This window comes from Syzygium oleosum, unplaced genomic scaffold (assembly GCF_021117445.2).
Source record: "Syzygium oleosum isolate NSW1041296 unplaced genomic scaffold, Sole_v2.1 Sole_v2.01, whole genome shotgun sequence".
NCBI lineage: Eukaryota > Viridiplantae > Streptophyta > Magnoliopsida > Myrtales > Myrtaceae > Syzygium > Syzygium oleosum.
The window spans coordinates 34,105,448-34,124,443 of record NW_026607485.1 but is presented as its reverse complement, the minus strand read 5'-3'; the positions used below and the strand labels follow the sequence as shown (position 1 = coordinate 34,124,443).

The 18,996-nt window shown below is 42.5% G+C and overlaps 3 protein-coding genes across 3 annotated transcripts; all 3 read right to left on the bottom strand.

Moving 5' to 3' along the window:
* Positions 1-3,580: 3,580 nt before the first annotated feature.
* Positions 3,581-6,593, bottom strand: LOC130138172 (wall-associated receptor kinase-like 1). The gene is made up of 2 exons (XM_056311388.1): positions 5,712-6,593; positions 3,581-4,879 (listed from the first exon to the last, which is right to left on the bottom strand). Exons 1-2 carry the CDS (start codon positions 6,574-6,576, stop codon positions 3,705-3,707), a joined length of 2,040 nt encoding a protein of 679 aa, XP_056167363.1. The 5' UTR covers positions 6,577-6,593; the 3' UTR covers positions 3,581-3,704.
* A 4,893-nt stretch (positions 6,594-11,486) lies between these two features.
* LOC115680531 (wall-associated receptor kinase-like 9) lies at positions 11,487-14,394 on the bottom strand. The gene is made up of 2 exons (XM_030604346.2): positions 13,545-14,394; positions 11,487-12,705 (listed from the first exon to the last, which is right to left on the bottom strand). The coding sequence occupies exons 1-2, from the start codon at positions 14,371-14,373 to the stop codon at positions 11,543-11,545; spliced, it is 1,992 nt and encodes a 663-aa protein (XP_030460206.2). The 5' UTR covers positions 14,374-14,394; the 3' UTR covers positions 11,487-11,542.
* A 2,483-nt stretch (positions 14,395-16,877) lies between these two features.
* On the bottom strand, positions 16,878-17,468 carry LOC130137532 (uncharacterized). Its single transcript, XM_056309046.1, has one exon. It carries the CDS (start codon positions 17,466-17,468, stop codon positions 16,878-16,880), a length of 591 nt encoding a protein of 196 aa, XP_056165021.1.
* Between the last annotated feature and the right edge of the window lie 1,528 nt (positions 17,469-18,996).

Below are 18,996 nucleotides of genomic sequence, written 5' to 3'. Positions count from 1 at the left end.
CATTAGGCATATGTGCATTAATAGGGCCTATTAGAGCATATTTTCTTAAATTTTAAACAAAAAAAAAAAAAAAAATTTCGAGTCGGGCCGGGTGGGCCGGGCCGACCCGGCCATTTCCTTTTTCCTTTTTCCCCGGCCCGGCCCTTTTTCTTTTCTTTTTTTCCTTCGCGCGGGCCCGCCCTTTCCTTTTTTTTTCCCTCTCGCGCATTTGGGCCAGGCCCGGCCCACCCTTCTTCCTTCCTTCTTCTTCCCCACTGCGCCGGTCGCTCTCCGCCCTGTTCTCCCCGCTCGACGGAAGCGTGACGCACGGCGGCGCCGCTTCTCGCCGTCGCCGTGCTGCGGCGAAGGAGAGCCGGATGAGCACGCCGACGGGACCGGCATTAATGGCCGGTCCGTCCTCTCCCATTTCCCTCTCCCTTATCCTCTCCTCCCTCTCGGTTCTCTGCACCCTCTCTGCACCGACCCCCCCTCTGCTCTGCACCGGCCTGCAATGGCCACGAAAGTCGTGGCGTGGCGTAGGCCGGTGCAGGCCGTCGTCACGCCGACGCAGAGAGGCAGAGAGACGCGTCGTCGCCGCCTATAAAAGCCAGAGAGAGAGAGAGAGTCCCGGTCGGTGGGCCATTTTTTTAGAAAAAAAACACAGAGAGAAGCCGAGAGAGAAAGGAAGAGACCGAGAGCTCTTCCGGCGACCGCCGTGCTCGCACCGCGTCTCAGCCATCCATCCCCACCGTCGAGCCGATGGCAGTGACACAGTGAGAGAGAGAGAGCCCCCGGTCGGCGAAACACAGAGAGAGACTGAGAGAGACAAGAGAGAGAATAGAGAGGGAGAGAGAGCAAACCGAGGCCACGCCGGAGCAAGAAAGACAACCCGGCCCGGCGTCGCTGTCGCCCACGGAGCAGGCCAGGAAGGCCACCAGGCGCACCGTCGACCAGTGAGCCCCGTAGAAACCTCCTCTGTTTCCCCCGTTTTCCGTGGTTGGGGCGGGACTCGCGCCGGCCATTTCGTGCGAATCCCGGCCCATACCGACGTCGGTCCCGGTCTCTGCTCACCGTCGGAGGCGAACCAAGGCCGTTGGAGCCGACCGAGTCGCCGGAGGAGACCGAAATCCCTTGATTTTTGCCGTGCACGCCACCTGTTCGATGAAATGCCTCAAAGAGGCTGGTTTGTTTTTGGCCGCCGGTCGGCGAACGGTGGTCCTACGGCGGCTCAAGTGAGTAGCCGCCACAGGCCGGTCCTAGTCGGGCGACTTGGGGCGGCGGCGGCTGGGTCGGCCGGACGGCCAATTTTGGCCTCGCCGGCGCCCCTCCCCGTAGTCTGTTTGTTCGGGTCGGATTCGGCCCGAATCAACGAATCCGACCGAGTCAACGCCCGGTCGGATCCGTTGACTCGGGTCGGTTCAGGCCGACCGGATCGCTGGATCCGACCGGTCAACGCCCGGTCGGATCCGTTGACGCTGGTCGGTTCCGACCGGCGGATTGGGCCGACCGGTCAACGCCGGGTCGGATCCGTGACCGGGTCGGTTCCGACCACCCGGATTGACCGTCAGACCCGGTCAACGCCCGGTCGGATCCGTTGACCGGGTCGGATCCGACCCGACCGGTTAATATTATATTATTATTTTATTTAAAATTTTTTTAAAAAAATAAAAAATTTAAAAAAAAAATTAAAAAATTAATTTTTTTTATTTTTCTTTTCTTCTGTATTATTATTATTATTTTTTTTTTCTTTTCTCGAAAAAAAAAAAAATTAAAAAAATTAAAAAAATTTGTGTGATATATTCTAAATGTTTAATTTATTATAGTATTATTATGCATATTTTTATCTTGTTTAAATTAGACAATCCTGAGATTGCGCGGTAATATTTTGCATGATAGTTTTTATTATCGCTGTATTATTATGCATGTTTTTAATACAATTCCATGAGCTATTGTGTTTTTGAATGTCATCTGACTTAGTTAAGGTTAGAACCTTAGGTTGCATGAATTGTTGTGTTCCTGACTGCTAATCGTTTCTGATTATGCACTCGTTTGATCACCTCACATGTTAGGAGAAAGGTCCTAAAATCAATCCAAATTGCACGACAAATGTTTTGAAATGAACAGGGTAAAATGGTACCGAAAGGGCATTAGTTATCCAACTAGTGTAACCAAGTCCCCGAACTCATTTAATCTCTGGTTCGTAGGAATAGGGTGATTCTCCCATCACCCTATTTGGGTTTCTAATCGACCCACCCCAAATCGATTAGTGGCGACTCCTTGATATAAACCACTTGCATGTTAAACACTTAAACCCTAAGTCGCGATGGTATGGGCTTGGGAGAGCCCGAGTTAAGTCCCGAACCTAGACTTAGCACGTACCAGGCGAGCCCCCCTTTTTTTGCATGTCGTTTAAAAAAGGGCTCGGGAGTTCGGTCGCGATAATCAAATCTAGCGAAATGGTATCACCAGGAGAGAGTTTGTTACCCATCATGAGAACCAGCTTCCTGGGGAACGTGTTACAATTATTTATGCATCCGAGGCCTCCTTCACTTCCGCCTACAATGTATCCATTGGGACAGTAGCAGAAACCCTTGCCTTGCTATTTAGGGGAACAAGAATAAGAGAAAAGGGGTCTACAACATAGTTGGCGGGCAACATAATGTTTGCCTCCTGTGTGCTTTGTGTGCTGCAGCCATGTCTTTCCGCAAGGATGTGATCCCCTCAGCCGTCTGATTAGTATGTGGGCATGCGTATTTTAGCAGAATCATTAGCTTTCCATCTAGTGTAGAATTACCATTATCCTTGTAGCTATGGTCAGCTATTGCCTGGCAAGAGGCCAGGCCTTGGAAAGTAAGATTGGCAATTGATGAATATGTGTAGCTGCTGGCCACAATATAAGAGACCAGTTGCAAGTAGACACCTCCGCAGCAATTGCATGAAACTGGATAAATGACCAAGCTTTCCGGGGGGTATCCTGTCGGTGATGGATGGAATGTTGTTGACGGCCCTATGACGGAAGAGTCCAAGCCGAGGAACAAACAGATGGTGAGAGGCGAGTCTTATCCCAGGGTTGCTCAAAAAGTCATGAAGGACTGGCACGAGGCTGGAGGGCCATTGCAGAGGTGTGAGCTCAGTGTGGAAGCAGAGGAGCGGCAAATTTCCTGCCCAGTGCCAACACACGGTTGTTGACAGTGGGAATTCAGTTACACGGAGAGGAAAGGAAGGTTATTCTGAGAACTAAGGACAGCTTCATAGTATTTGTTAAAAGTATCTGTTCTGGCACCCATCGTGTTCATATAAACCAAGGAAAACTAGGCAACAAGTGCACTTACTTGGCCCGTGTAGGATGTGGTTAAGAAACGTAAGCTAACTAAGAAGCACTGCTTTTGGATTCACCTACTCCACAAGGAATCATTTTTCCAGTCATTGTATTTTGACTTTGCTCTTTTTAGTCTTTCAATTTATCGCACAAGAAACGCGCTGGATAATTTTGCCAATCATTCTTGTTATCTGCTCTTTCAATCTTTCAGTTATCCCAGAAGAATACACCGGTGTCAACCAGCAAAGCGGAAAAAATGGTTTCTTATCAACAACAAGGAAAACCACGAAAATCCATAAAAGATATTAATGTTGCCAAACTGCATGTAACTGCTAATGTATGCTACACATGCTATCTTCGAACCAGTCTGGGATAAACAAAAATTGAAGAATGAATGCCAACTGCTCTAGCTTGATGTCAATATAGAGATTGATTCAATTTCAATTGACATGGTTGTGATATTTATCGAGTCTTCAATGATATCACCGGGTAGTCCATCTTCAAATACGTAAGGACTTTGGCTGGTCTGAGAGAAACTTTGAGATTTTCTAAGTCCTTCAAGCACCAAGGCAACCTCTCTCATAGTAGGTCTCTTTCTCCCATTTAATCTCAAACACCTCATGGCTAGCATTGCCACTGCTAGAACATCCTCCGCCTTTGCTTCATTAGCCACAACAGGATCTAGGATCTCTGACAAACCGTTTTCCTTCATTAGCAGGATAAAGCTAGCAACTAGATTTCTCCCTTCGTCGTCTCCTGATAAAGAAGATGGCTTCCGCCCTGTAAGTAACTCAACTAGCACTACTCCAAAACTGTACACGTCACTTTTATCTGAGAACTGACTGGATTGGAAGTATTCCGGGTCCAAATATCCGAAAGTACCTTGCACGGCCGTTGTCAGGTGAGTTTCTTCAGATGGAACCAGCCTTGAGGTACCAAAATCAGAGACTTTTGCAGTGTACTTGTCATCTAACAGAATGTTCGAAGGCTTTATGTCTCGGTGATAAATGGGAATTGAAGCTGCAGAATGCATGTATGCTACGGCTCCAGCAACTTCACATGCGATTCGATACCGATCTTCCCATGAAAGAGAACTATCTTTGTCACGCTGATGAATATGCTGGAACAGGGTACCATTAGGTATGAACTCATACACTAGTAAAGGAAGCTTAGTCTCCAAACAACATCCTATCAATTTTACAATGTTCCGATGATTAACCTGCGATAGAACAAGCACTTCATTAATAAACTGCTCGATTTGGCCTCTCTCGATGGTCTTTGACTTCTTTACCGCAACTATGGTACCATCTCGTAGCATTCCTTTGTAAACCGTGCCGAACCCTCCTTGACCAAGAAACCGGCTCTGGCTGTAGTTATCTGTTGCTCTTTGCAGATCTTCTTCAGAGAATATTGCTGCTATTCCATCTCTTCCATAAGGTGAGAACTTTTGTTGCAACAGCAAACCACCATTTTGCTCAAACAGTTTTTCCTTGACAATTCTGTCTCTTCGCTTCCTTAGACGTCTGTATAGCCAATAGCTGAAAAGCGAAAGACACAAGAATCCCATACCAATGCTGGCACCTAAAGCAAACAATAAGTCTATAAGGAAACTGAGAGATAACACATTCTAGTTTCATCTATTCAAATTCGCCTAGTAATTTGCCTGATATGACTAATACAATTTTACAATTCCTAAGTGTGGAACATGTCACAATACTAACTTGCATGCTCTCCTAAAGCCAGCCTATGTTTTGGCTATTGCAGTAGATAATAGAACTCTTTTCTTCATTTCTTTTCTCTGGAAGCAAATTTGCAAAGAAGCCATAAAATTTGCTGCCTGCAATTTCTTGGTTACTTTGCCAATCCTAAAGGTGTACTGTCACGATCACTGCAGCATCCCTAGTCGTGACATCGTTCAATCACAAAACATAGCTTAGGAGAGAATAAACCATTTACTTAAAATGTCTTTTTACAAATAAAGAAGAAGAAAATGATGATTATTTGCATGAAAATACCAATAGACAGCCAATGAGATTTCTGCGTTGTATTTCAATCTATAAGCAAGGAAGAATCATCAGAGAGATCAAGTGCGTCGAATGGAGGAAGGTGCCTAATAGATAAGATGCGGAGAGCAAAAAGGCTTAGTTTACATGAGTGTAAAAGAAGTGCTACGTTCCAAACTGTAGTATGCAAAATGGCGTGTAAGAAATTGGAATAATTTCACCCTCGAGTTTTTATTTTCTTTTTGGGTATTGTATGCATTATTTTGCATTATCGAATGTAACAGTCGTTGTTATAGTCAGAGACTTTCTAACTGCCATGATCAGAGCCAGAAATAGTACACGAAGAGGGTAACCTCTTGCAACAGGCATGAAGTGTTGCTGGACAGAATTAGCAGAGAGCTGAGGACTACCTATCACGAGAACCAGCTTGAAAGGAAACTTCTTCTGATCAGGCATGCAATTGAGGCCATTTCTGTACACACCTTCGGCATATCCATTAGGACAAGAGCAGAAGGAACTCTTGGACTTGTTTGCACAATTAAGGGGAATAAGGATGGTAGTAAAAGGGTATATTACCGAGGCATCCGTCATCATATTTGCCTCCATAACGCTTTGCGCACTGATGCCATATCTTTCTGCGACTGAATATACAGAATCGCCTTGTGTTACCAAATATGTAAGCAATGATTTAACCCCATCAGTTGTCTCCTTAGTACTTGGGCATGCACATCTTAGTGGAACCCGCAGCTGTGCATCTACAGCAAGAGCATCACCATCGTAGTAGTTCTGATTAATTAGAGCCGAGCAAGAGGAAAGGCCTTGGAATGTAATCCTGGATAAGTTGAAATAGTTATCACCCTTGGCCACAGTGTAAGCGGCCTGATGCGAGTAAATAGTTCCAGTGCAGTAGCAAGGAACTGGAACTATGACCAAGTCATCATAAGGTATCTTTTCGGTGGTGGATTTGATGTTGTTGATGGTGGCTATGTCCGGCGCGTCTGAGCTGAGCAGTGAAGCGATGGTGAGCGGTGAGTTGTACAGCGAGGTAGATCGAAAGGTCAGGAAGGACTGGCATTCCGTTTGAGGGCCATTGCAGAGGTAACCTTTCAGTTGAGGTAATGTGGATGAGCAGTCAAGCTGCTGCTCGTTGTCAATATATGGCTGTTGACAGTAAGATACGTGATTAAACAGAGGTAAGAGTAATAGGATCGGTGCTAAGATCGAGAGGGACGACAGATCCATGGTTTTGGAATAACAGAGATTTTGCATGCACATTGTTGCAACTTTGATATGCAAAGGACCAACCCCTGCTGTTCTTGTTGTCAACACCAATTGCAAAGTTGCCGTGGCTGGCACGCCGCAGAAAATCACCTTGCGTATTTTGACCAAGTAGCTAGCCAAAGAGTGAAAAAACCACAAAGAAAAGGAAAATTTTGACTAGTCAACAAAAGGAAGACACCAGACGTTCAGCTATTAAAAAGGGAAAAGCGCATGCACGAATAGAAAGACAAACAAAAGAAAGAATGGTAAAGAAGAATAAAGGGGAAGGAAAAAGGGGAGAGGTACACGCTACAGGGCCTCGCCAATCCTGATTCAGTTCATTTCGCAACGCCCGCTCATTCATTTAATCAAGTCTTATGTAAAATTTGAACTGCGAGGTCTGATTTTGGAGTTGTTAAGCTGTCAAATTACGTTGAAATCATAGATTAGGGCGTTGTGGAGCTTTGAGATTTGACGGGAATCGATTTAATGTAAAGTTTCAGTTGGAACGAAATTTTAAAATTTCACACGTGAGCTCCGCATTGCGGATAGTTTTGAATATCTGCTTTGGGTAAGCGATTTTTTTGATGAGTAGAAGTCATTTTGTTAGCGATTAAGCATAATTTAGTCAATTCATAATTGAGATAATGTTTTACTCAATTTTGATGTTATTTCTCACTTAATTAATAGGATTGCAAGTTTGTCGATTTGAGTAACCTTTGTTCTCTGGTCTTAATTAGGTAATTCCGGGTAAGTGGTGCTATCTCTTCTTTACGTTTCGAAAGTAATATGAATTATGAAACAACATTTTGGTTGCATAAAAGTCTAGATCAAGTATTTATACTCCTTTGCGAATCTGGTTTATGAAATGAATTCTGAATTAATTTGAGAAAATGTTTTACGAAACGTAATTTGAGTTGAGTTGCAAAAACATATATGTTTTGGTTGTGAAATGTCTTTTAGGTTTATGAGATGGCTTTTGAATTTGATTTTTGGTATTTGAGGATGATGGTTTCATGCTCATTATCACTGTGAACTTGCTTTTAGGTCTCTGGATATGCATACTGATTATAGGATATTCTATAAGTGGAGACATTACCAAGGGAAAAACTTGGTCGCCTTTCTACCAAGCATTATGCCATGACCATAGTAGGATATGAACAATAGATTTTACAATGGAATGGACCATTGGTATGTGTGTTTGATAGAGATTGATCAATGGACTTGACCATTGATAGAAAAATGGTTGTGTCATTCTCTCATTTTTGTTGGATTTGGGGTGTGACACTATCAATTGTAGAAGAAATAATGATACAAATGGTCTTTAAACTTTGACCCAATATGTAATATAGTTTAATGTGGTCTTCTAGATTTTTGGTACATGTTTAACTTAGTCATTGAACTATATGAAAATGTCCAATGTCGTACCTTCATTAATTCAAGTTTAGGGAAAACATTAAACATTTTCATATAGTTCGGAGACTGAATTGAACATATATAAAAAATTCAGAAATCACATTAAATAAATTAAAAATTGAGAAATGACGTTACACATTAAGTCAAAGTCCAAGAGCCATTCATGTCATTTTCTAGTTGCAAAATCTAGCCACTTCAAAGACTAAGAGCTCCATCAGGTCCGGAAGCCACCCGTCCAGTGGTACACGTAGCGGTAGACTTGCGGTGTTGACTGCTGACGGTGACGGTTCCTTTTTGAACGAAATAGCAAACGTGAAGAATTGTCAAACATTGCTCTGGAACAGGTTTTTCATGTGATAATTAATTTGTTATGTTGCTCTTCCGTGTTTATGCCTCCTTCGCTGAAGTACCAAACTTCCTTCGCTTATGTTATATCCGTGAAATGCTCATTTAAGATCCAAAGAGATGATACAGAAAACGGCACCGGGCCCTTTCATTTCCAACACAAAACGAAAACAATTACTTCACGGATTAGAAGAAATAAGGAGAAATTGTTGGGGTATAGTTCATACTCTTTATTAGGGGTGATCGGTTCTCGGGTGGTCCAGTTCCCGATTTCAAATGGTGCCCCTAGAACCGGTCAATCCGGTCAAGTTCGGTGGGCCAATGAAACCGGTGGCATATTCATTTTTTTTTTATTTATCGTTAATGTTCAAGATGAAATTGAAGATGTTCTTGATAATCAAGACATTTCTATAATGGGTGAGTTACGTATAACATTGTAGGTTTCACATAGATTTTTTCAATTTGTGGCAAAATTTCGTTGAAATAAGCAATTACTATTGAGTTTTGATTTGTTCTTGTCATCTTTCTCACGTGCATAAGTATACGTAATTGCTCCAGCCTTGAAGGGTCTTCCTTAGTGAAATGGGAGATAGATTAGGGTTTTCCTTTACAAATTTTAAAAAAATTTAAAAAAATCGGTCCAGTTTCCACACTTGGAACCAGGAATCGAACCGAAATTCACCGGCTCCAATTGTCTGGAACTAGACCGGTGCCCCCAGAAATCGCTCAGAACCGACCAGTCCGATTCGATCTGGGCGGTTTTTTTTGCTCACCCCTGCTCCCCATCGATAAGAAGGGAAGTATGAATAGCTATTGAGTGGCTTGTGGCTTTCATGGCCACTAGGATTTTCTTGTGTCACTTATATATAATCTCTTTCTCTTGTAATTGAGAGTTGTAACAGAAACGTGGAAGATTCGAATTATAGTAGAATCCTTTACTGGATATAGCTCTACTTCAAGAGTAAATCAGGATAAAATCTTATGTCTCGACTTCTTTTTCTCGCATTTACTCTTCATATTGTTGTTTTTGTGCACATAATCCTAATAAAAATAAACAGAGTTTTGATGGTTGAACTTAGACTGGCAGATAAAAATCGCCTTCAAGGCAGTCCCACCAATCCTTCAAGAAAAGTCACCTACATTTGTTATGACCGTGCTACAACGTTCTTCAATTCCACTAATTGACTAGAAATTATACTGGCCAGTCATCCTTGGCTTTAGCTCTGCTTTTCTAAGTCTTTCTTTTAGACCCAGCGCGGGCACCAGCGGGCGTACCGCACAGATTGCATCCAAATATGTTCTTAAAAGTTAAAACCCACATGAGGATTGCACACTCTTCCATGAGAACAAATGAATGGAGTTTACCTGGGTTGTGCCAATGACAATTCTTGGCTGCGCTGAAATGTCAACCCCAATCGTCGCCGTTCTTCCTCATGAAGTTGCGCGGATCCAATTAACAATCCATTGTTTGGACACGGAACAAGTTTGAAGTTTCAAATTGAGTATGTAGCAGCTGCCGAAACTGGAAAAAGAAATTCGGTTGACCTTGAATAATCCGCCAAATGATCTCGAACAGCTCACGAGGACTTGAATGTCAACAGCTTTTTCAGTAAAACACAGAAACGAAACGTTCATGCACATATTAAATTAGGCGTCGGGCGCTCGCTCGCCGGATCGAAAACCATTCGCTTCACGACATATGCCTACCCCACTTGAGATTGAAGTAGGTATAGATCATGAACACGCTTTCCAGACTCTGTAGAAAGCTACTAAAAATTGACAAAGGCACATTGAAAGAACAACGACAGAAAAAGAGAAAAAAAGCTATTCATCAAGGGACGGTACATGCAAAGTTGCTCCTGCCCTGCATCATAAAGGCACTTCTATTTCCCATCCTTGGGCCTGATTTCTATCCCTTCCACAACCAACCCAGCTTCCGAGTTTCTGCCATTCGCCTCCATCACACTCATTTCAACCTCCCCATCTTCTCCTTCCTTCGTCGAGAACTCGCGCAGCTCTATCTCTGACCGGCCATCTTGTCTCTCTTTAGGACAGTTCCCATTCCCCTCGGCAGGTGCAGGTGTCGGCAACCCCCCATCACAATCGTTGTCGACCAATTCAAAACGCGCTGGTAAAATATGGAAGCCAATGCGCCTAAATCTCAACCGGGACTGCTTCATCACCAGCAAATCCAGCTCCAACCTCGACGGCCTGGAATTGGAATTCATATGCCGTCGGGGTGGATTTGAATACCAAGTATGGCAGGGGACTCGTCAGTGTATTTCGATTTCAATATAAAAATTAAGTTCAAATGTACCAAACTGAGCTTGGTCTAATTTCCTCTCAAATCATGTCATTACTCTCTAGCCCCTAGATTCAATCATCTTCAGTTCACTCGGTCTTAACTCAAGAATGCAAAATTTCTCGTTGCAAACGCAGCACGAAGCAGCCAAGTTTCACAGGGATTCTGAGGATCATGTCAGTAAACAGGACAACTTGATCGTTATCGAACAGTGACGCATCTTCTGAAGAAACCATATCCGATGATAGCTGTGTTAGGCTGTAAAAGTGCTGATGTTTTTTAGTATGAACTTGTGAATAATTCTATCCTACTTATGCTATGGATTTTGTCAAGAAGCAATTCGGAAATGCGGAAGCTGCAACTTGAGGCTAATTCTGGATAACCCATAGGCCATAAACAATGTTGTGGAACTTGATAGATAGAAGCACTAGGTTTCAATACCAACATCACTTGAAGGATTACTCAAAAGGAGATTGAGGAAAGTGAGCAGCTTCAACGTATCCGCTAGATATTTTCCAGCAAGTTTCTAGCAAAGTTGATGTGTGCATATGACAAGTCTACAGGAGGAATCAGAAAAACTAGTTTATGACGTAGCCAGTTTGAAAAATATCCAAAGCCCCATGCATCAGTGATTGGGAAAGAGAGAACCATATCAATCGCCTAATGCAAAGAGAGTCAACCATTAATATTGATCCATGAAAATGAGCTCTCCCACCTTAATTTACAGCAAATCTTTAGAATGAAGCTTGGATAGGTATTCGATGGTTAAGAAAAACATCAAGCTGCAGTAAAGTAAAAAGAATCCTTTAACTGAAAGGTGTCTTCTGGTAACTGCATGCTACATATGCGATCTCCAAAGCTGTTTAGGATAAACAAACATTAAGTTCAGTATGAATGCCGAATATTGTATCTCGATATCTATACTGAGATTGATACAGCTTCAAGTGATATGGAAGTGCTATCTATTGATTCTTCATTGGCTTCACCGGGTAGTCCATCTTCAAATGCATAAGGATTTTGGCTGGTCTGAGAGAAACTTTGAGATTTCCCAAGTCCTTCAAGCTCCATGGCGACCTCTCTCATGGTAGGCCTCTTTCTCCCATTCAATCTCAAACACCTCGTGGCAAGCCTTGCTACTGCAAGAACCTCCTCTGCCTTTGCTTCATTGGCCACAACAGGATCTAGGATCTCTGACAAACGGCATTCCTTCATTAGCAAGATAAAGCTAGCAACTAGATGTCTCCCTTCATCATCTCCTGAGAAGGATGTTGGCTTACGCCCTGTGAGTAACTCAACTAGCACAACTCCAAAACTGTACACGTCACTTTTATCTGTGAACTGACTAGATTGGAAGTACTCCGGGTCCAAGTATCCGAAGGTGCCTTGCACGGCCGTCGTCAAGTGAGTTTTGTCAAATGGAACCGGCCTCGAGGTACCAAAATCAGAGACTTTTGCAGTGTACTTGTCATCCAGCAGAATGTTAGACGGCTTTATGTCTCGATGATAAATGGGAATTGAAGCTGCAGAATGCATGTATGCTACTGCTCCGGCGACTTCGCATGCGATTCGATACCGGTATTCCCATGAAAGGGAGCAATCTCTATCTTGCTGATGAATATGCTGTGACAGGGTGCCATTAGGGATGAACTCATACACTAGTAAAGGAAACTTAGTCTCCAAACAACATCCTATCAATTTTACAATGTTCCGATGATTAACCTGCGATAGAACAACCACTTCATTAATAAAATGCTCAATTTGACCGCTGTCGATGGTCTTTGACTTCTTCACGGCAACTATGGTACCATCTGGAAGCATCCCTTTATAAACCGTGCCAAACCCTCCTTGACCAAGAAACCGGCTCTGGCTGTAGTTATCTGTTGCGCTTTGCAGATCTTCTTCAGAGAATATTGCTGCTCTTCCATCTCTTCCATAAGGTGCTAACTTTTGTTGCAACAGCAAACCACCATTTTGCTCGAACAGTTTCTCCTTGACAATTCTGTCTCTTTGCTTCCTTAGATATCTGTATAGGCAATAGCTGAAAAGCGAAAGACACAAGAATCCCATACCAATGCCGGCACCTAAAGAAAACAGTAAGTCTATAAGGAAACTGTGAGATAACACATTCTAGTTCTGTCTATTCAAAACGCTCCTATTAATTCGCCTGAGATGACCAATCCGATTTTGCTAATCCTAAGTGGGGAGCATGTATGCTCTCCTAAGTCAGCCTATGTATAGGTCGTTGAAGTAGACAATAGAAGTCCCTTCTACTTCACTTTTCTCTAAAAGCAAATTCACAAAAAAGCCATCTAAAATATTCAAATTGCTGCCTGCAATTTCTTTGTTACTCTGCCAAATTTAAAGGAGTACTGTCACATCACTGCAACATCCCTAGTGGTGACAGCGTTCAATCACAAAACATAGCTTAGGAGAGAATAGACCATGGGCTCGAAATGTCATGTTGCAAATGAAGAAGTATATGATGAATATTTGCATGAAGCCACAATACAAATACACAGCAAATGAGATTCACGTGTTGTATTTCAATCTATAAGCAAGGAAGAATCATCAGAGAGATCAAGTGCGTCAACTGGAGCATTTGAGCAAGACCGGAAGGTGCCAAATAGATAAGATGCGGAGAGAAAAAATGCCTAGTGTAAAAGACTGTAAAGAAAGTGCAAAGGTCCCAAGTGTAGTATGCAAAATGGCGTGCATAAGAAAATGGAATAATTTCAAACTCGAGCTTTTGTCTCAAGTATTGGATGCATAATTTTGCATTATTGAATGTATCTCCTTGCAATACTCACAGACTTTCTAACTGCCATCATCAGAGCCAATAATAGTACAGGAAAAGGGTCACCTCTTCCAATCAGGCATGCAGTGTTGCTGGACGGAATTAGCAGAGAGATTCGATGGCTACCTATCACGAGAACCAGCTTGAAAGGAAACTTCTTCCGGTCAGGCATGCAATTGAGGCCATTTCGGAGCCCTCCTTCGGCATATCCATTGGGACAATAACAGAAGGCACTCTTGGAATTGTTTGCACAATAAAGGGGAATGAGGATGGAAGTAAAAGGGAATATAGTAGAGCTGTTCGTCATCATATTTGCCTCCAAAACGCTTTGCGCAGTGACACCGAATCTTTCCGCAATTGAAGTCACAGTATCGCCCCACGTCACCAAATATGTAAGCGAGGATTTAACCCCATTAGCTGTCTCATTAGTACTTGGGCATGCGCATCTTAGTGGAACCAGCAGCTGTGCAGCTACAACAAGATCCTCACTTGTATAGTAGTTCTGATCAGCTAGAGCCTGGCAAGAGGACAGGCCTTGGAATGTATCATTGGCTACGGTGAAATAGGTTTCACCCTTGGCCACAGTGTAAGTGACCTGGTGCGCATAAATAGTTCCAGTGCAATGGCAAGGAACCGGAACTATGACCAAGTTATCATAAGGTATCTCTTCGGCAGTGGAACTGACATTGTTGACGGTGGCTATGTCCAATGCATCTGAGCCGAGCAGCGAAGTGATGGCGAGCGGTGAGTTGTATAGGGAGGAAGATCGAAAGGTAAGGAAGGATTGGCATTGAGTTTGAGGGCCATTGCAGAGGTAACCTTTCAATTTAGACAATGGGGATGAGCAGCTTAACTGCTTATTATCAATATATGGTTGTTGACAGTAGGATCTGTGATTAAACAGAGACAAGAGTAATAGGATCGGTGTTAAGATTGAGAAGGAGGACAGATCCATGTTTTTGGAATAACTGATATTTGGCACGCACGTAGTTGCAACTTTTGAATGCAAAGAACCAACCACTATGTTGACGAAAACACCATGTGCAACGTTGCCGTGGTTGACTCAGACTCACCGTAGAAAATCACCTTCAAGACCATCAATCGCGGAATCTCCTTCAGAGACTACAAGAGTTCCATCAGGTCTAGAAGCCACTCATCCAGCGGTAAACGTAACGGTAGACTTGTGGAGTTGACTTTTGATGGTGACAGTTGGTGCCATTTTCAACGAAATTAGCAAACCTAAAGAACTGTCCATCATTGCTCTATAACAGGTTTTAGTGATTATTAATTTATTTATTATTGCTCTTCTGTGTTTATGCTTCCTTTCCTGGGGAAGAAGAGGTTCTCAGAAAACGGCACCAGGCCCTTTCATTTCCAACATAAGAGGAAAACTAGAAGAAAACCAGGAACTTTTTTTTTTTTTGGTCGACGAAAACCAGGAGCTTAACAAGTAGAAATGAGCAGAGTTTTCACTGTTGAACTTTACTTGTAGATAAAAATCGCCTTGGAGACAGTCATTGGCTTTGACTCTACTTTTCGAAGTCTTTCTTTTATCCCAGAAGAGACTTGCCGCCACCAGCCAATACCACAGAAAATGAAGAAAATTGTCCAATAAATTTTAAATATATTACATTTTTATCAATTCAGTATTAAATCTTTCAATTTTACTAATTGAGTTCTAAATATTTTCACGTTTTGTTAATTGAGTCTATCCGGCCCAATTTTAATCGGAAATCGCTGACGTGGACAAAGGCGGCCTCACCCGCGCCGCGGCCAGTGAGGCCCTGGCGAGGCCGCCTTGCACACACCCCGCCCAGACCATCGCATGGCGCGGCCTACGGAAATGCTGAGTATCAAGCGCATAAACCTAGTCTTCTCAGTTCGATGAAAGCGAAAGCAAAGACTTCGCGAGGTTTCGTTTGTCGTGGCAGATAGGCCTCGGGGATTTTGTTTGTCCAGTGCAGTGCACGTAACCCATATAAAAAATTAAGTTCAACGTACCAAACTGAGCTTTGGTCTAATTCGCTGTCAAATCACATCATTAATAAGTAGAATTTTCATGGTTAAACTTTACTAACAGATAGCCTCCCAGAGGTTGTCTAAGTTGGTAAGGTTGTAGGACTTGGGGTCAAAGGTCCCAAGTTCGAGTCCCCTCTGTCGCGTAGTCTTATCATACTCTTGACTTACATGGAGGCTAGTTTGTGGGGCCAGATTAGCTTTCTTCCGGTTGGTGCCTGGCCGGTCGGACCCTTGTAGTGCTGCCAGTGCGGGAGTCCGGATTATCAAAAAAAAAAAAAAAACTTTACTAACAAATAAAAATTGCCTTGGAGACAGTCAATGGCTTTGACCCTACTTTTCCGGGTCTTTCTTTTATTCCAGAAGAGACGCGCAGCGAATACCACAGAAAATGAAGAAAATTGTCCAATAAGTCCTAAATATATTGCACTTTTGTCAATTCAGTATTAAACTTTTCAATTTTATCAATTGAGTTCAAAATATTTTTACGTTTTTTCAATTGAGTCCATCCGGCCAATTTTGGCCGGAAATCGCTGACGTGGACGAAGGCGACCTCCCCTGCGGGTGGTGAGGCCATGGCCGCCTTCGCCCGCGGCCAACAAGGCAGCCTCGCGCACGCCTTGCCCAAGCCATCGCGAGGCGTGGCCTCCGGAAATGCTGAGAATCAAAGCGCATAAACCGTAGTCTTCTCGGTTCGATGAAGTGGAAGCAGAGACTTCGCGGGGTTTTCCTTTGTAGAGGCAAGTCGGCCTGGGGGTTTTTGTTCGTCCAGTGCACGAAGCCCATATAAAAAATTAAGTTCAGATGTACCATACTAAGCTTGGTCTAATTTCCTCTCAAATGACATCATTAATAAGCAGAGTTTTCATGGATGAACTTGACTGGCAGATAAAAATCGTCTTCGAGACTAAGCAGCTAAATTTGACAGGGATTCTGAGGATCATGTCAGTAAACAGGATAGCTTGATCGCTATCGAACAGTGATGCATCTTCTGAAGAAACTCTGATGATAGCTGTGTTAGGCTGAAAAAGTGTTTATGTTTTAGTATGAACTTGTAAATAATTTTATCCTACTTAGGCTATAGATTTTGTCAAGAAGCAATTCAGAAATGCAGAAGCTGCAACTTGAGGCTAAGTCTGGATAACCCATAGGTCATAAACTGTTAAAATATGTCTCGAGTTTAAGCCCGTGAACAAAACCCGACTCAAGATAAATTAATGGAAAATCTGAAAGTTGAATATTTGTAGATGTCCACCGTGGAGATCTACACTTCCTGTTCAATTTTGGAGTGCAAAGCGATGTTGGAATTTTGATAGTGAAAAATAAACTTAAAAAAGGAAAGTGGATATTTGGACTTCAGGTTGCTGATTTGTTGAGTCCAACAAAAGTTCCAGTAGTTTTTGTTTTTTGTTTTGGTCAGAAAAGGAAGCCATTTCATTCATGTTAAACAGTTGATAAGTACACAAAAAGAGCTTCTGAGCATAACAAATCCCAAAGGGCTTGTGGTGGATTGAAAACCCAGTTGAGTGGGAGGATATTATGGACTTGAGCTTTAACGATCCAGTCCGCAACCTTGTTCTGGGTCCGTGCACAGTGGGCCAACCGGAGACCTTTTACTCTGATAAGCAAGTCTTTACTCTCTCTCATCAGCGCATGGACTTCCCAAGAGACCTGATCTGTGCCTTGAAGCATTCTAACTAAAAAGAGATTGTCTGACTCCAACTCTATCTCTTTACATTCTTTCTCTTCAAAGCCACGTGAGTTTAGCCACTTCAATGCTTCCAACAGAGCTAAGGTTTCGGCATGGAGGGGAGATCGAACCTGCACAGAGCTCGCGAATCCGTCAATCAGCATTCCGGAGGAGTCTCGGCACACCCACGACACCGCACCAGCCCCTTCTCTCTCCAGAAACGCTCCATCTACTTTTATTTTCAGAGATCCCGAGCGTGGTGGAATCCAAGAAATCTGTGAGTTCTCCTTTCTTTTCCCTTTTCCTATGGGTTTAGAGCTCCAACGAGTAATTTTGTCGTTCATTGCACAGGCATCCGTGACAACACTCCTCGGATCTGGTTTGGTGCCCCTGAATATGAAATTATTAGGAGATTTCCATATGTGCCAAAGAATAGCTGTGGCAAGCTCCAGGTTTGGCTCATCCCTTTTGGTGCTTCGGTAATTTAGTAATCATTGATCAATTCGATTGAGTCCATGACTCGAAATCCTGACTTGTACCCACGAATCTGACCAGATTTCTTGAGTCCATGAACAGAGGAGGAACAAGTGCTCAAGAGTTTCTCGATTCTGCTGGCAAAGAGGGCAATCAATTTCCGTATAAACGTTGGTCAACAAAACAACAAAATAGGAAAGTGGACTTGGTTTCCTTCTCTAATTCTGTCGCATGACTATATGTATAAATATTCAGCTTGTGGGAGCATTGAGGTGAGGTGTGCTGTTGTCAAAGGCGTGAAGAATCCTTGAAGTGCCGTTCGAGCTCTTGACAGTGGGTATTCTTCGTGGGCTTTCTTCGTGAATTACATCCCATGAAGTAAGTGTTCAATCCATAAAATCTTGCGTTAATATTTATGTTAAATTCGTTCGTGAGATTGAAAAATTATTGCATGAGGAATTGCGGGCTAACTTATTGAAAGAGCAATCAATAAAATTGGGCATGAGAATGTGGTCCAAGTAATTGCTGATAATGTTTCAAATTGTAAGGGCGCGAGACAACTCATTGAGCAAAAATTTCCATTCATTGTTTGGAGGCCTTTTGTGGTGCACACCCTTAATCTAGCTTTGAAGAACATTTGTGCCGCAAAGAATGTAGAGACCAATCGAGTGGTTTATGAGGAATGTAGTTGGATTTCAGAGATTGTTGGGGAAGTTATGCAAATCAAACATTTCATTATGAACCATTCCATGAGATTAGCAATATATGAAGTTGTTTTTCATAGCGGATACACGTTTTGCTTTGATGATTGTAATGCTTAGAAGGTTTAAGTTAATAAAAAGTGGTCTTCAAAGCATGGTTATTTGTGACAAATGAAATATCTATTGATATGATAATAAAGGGAGGGCTAAGTTTGTCAAGGAGAAGGTGTTGGATGATATTTTGTTGGGTTCAGTCGATTATATACTTCCATTCACGGCTCCTATTTATGAAATGCTTAGAATTTGTGACACCGACAAGCTTTGTTTTCACTTAGTTTATGACATGTGGGATTTAATGATTAAACAAGTGAAGAGAGCTATACATATGCATGAACTGAAAAGGCTACATGAAGAGTCTACTCGTTCATATAATTCTTGGGATCATTGGACTAAAAACAATACTCTACTTCATTGTTTGACACATGTCTTGAATCCTAGGTAAGTTCTAAAATTGTATGAGATTATTACTTTATTAGTTATTTTTTCTTTGACATGATAATAAAATACTCATCTTACTTATTATGGTTTTCTATTTTTATTTTATTTTATTAAATAAGGTACTATAGTGATCAATGGCTAAATGAAGATCTACTCGAGTTTCTCCATACAAAGATAAGGAGATCAACCAAAAAAGACT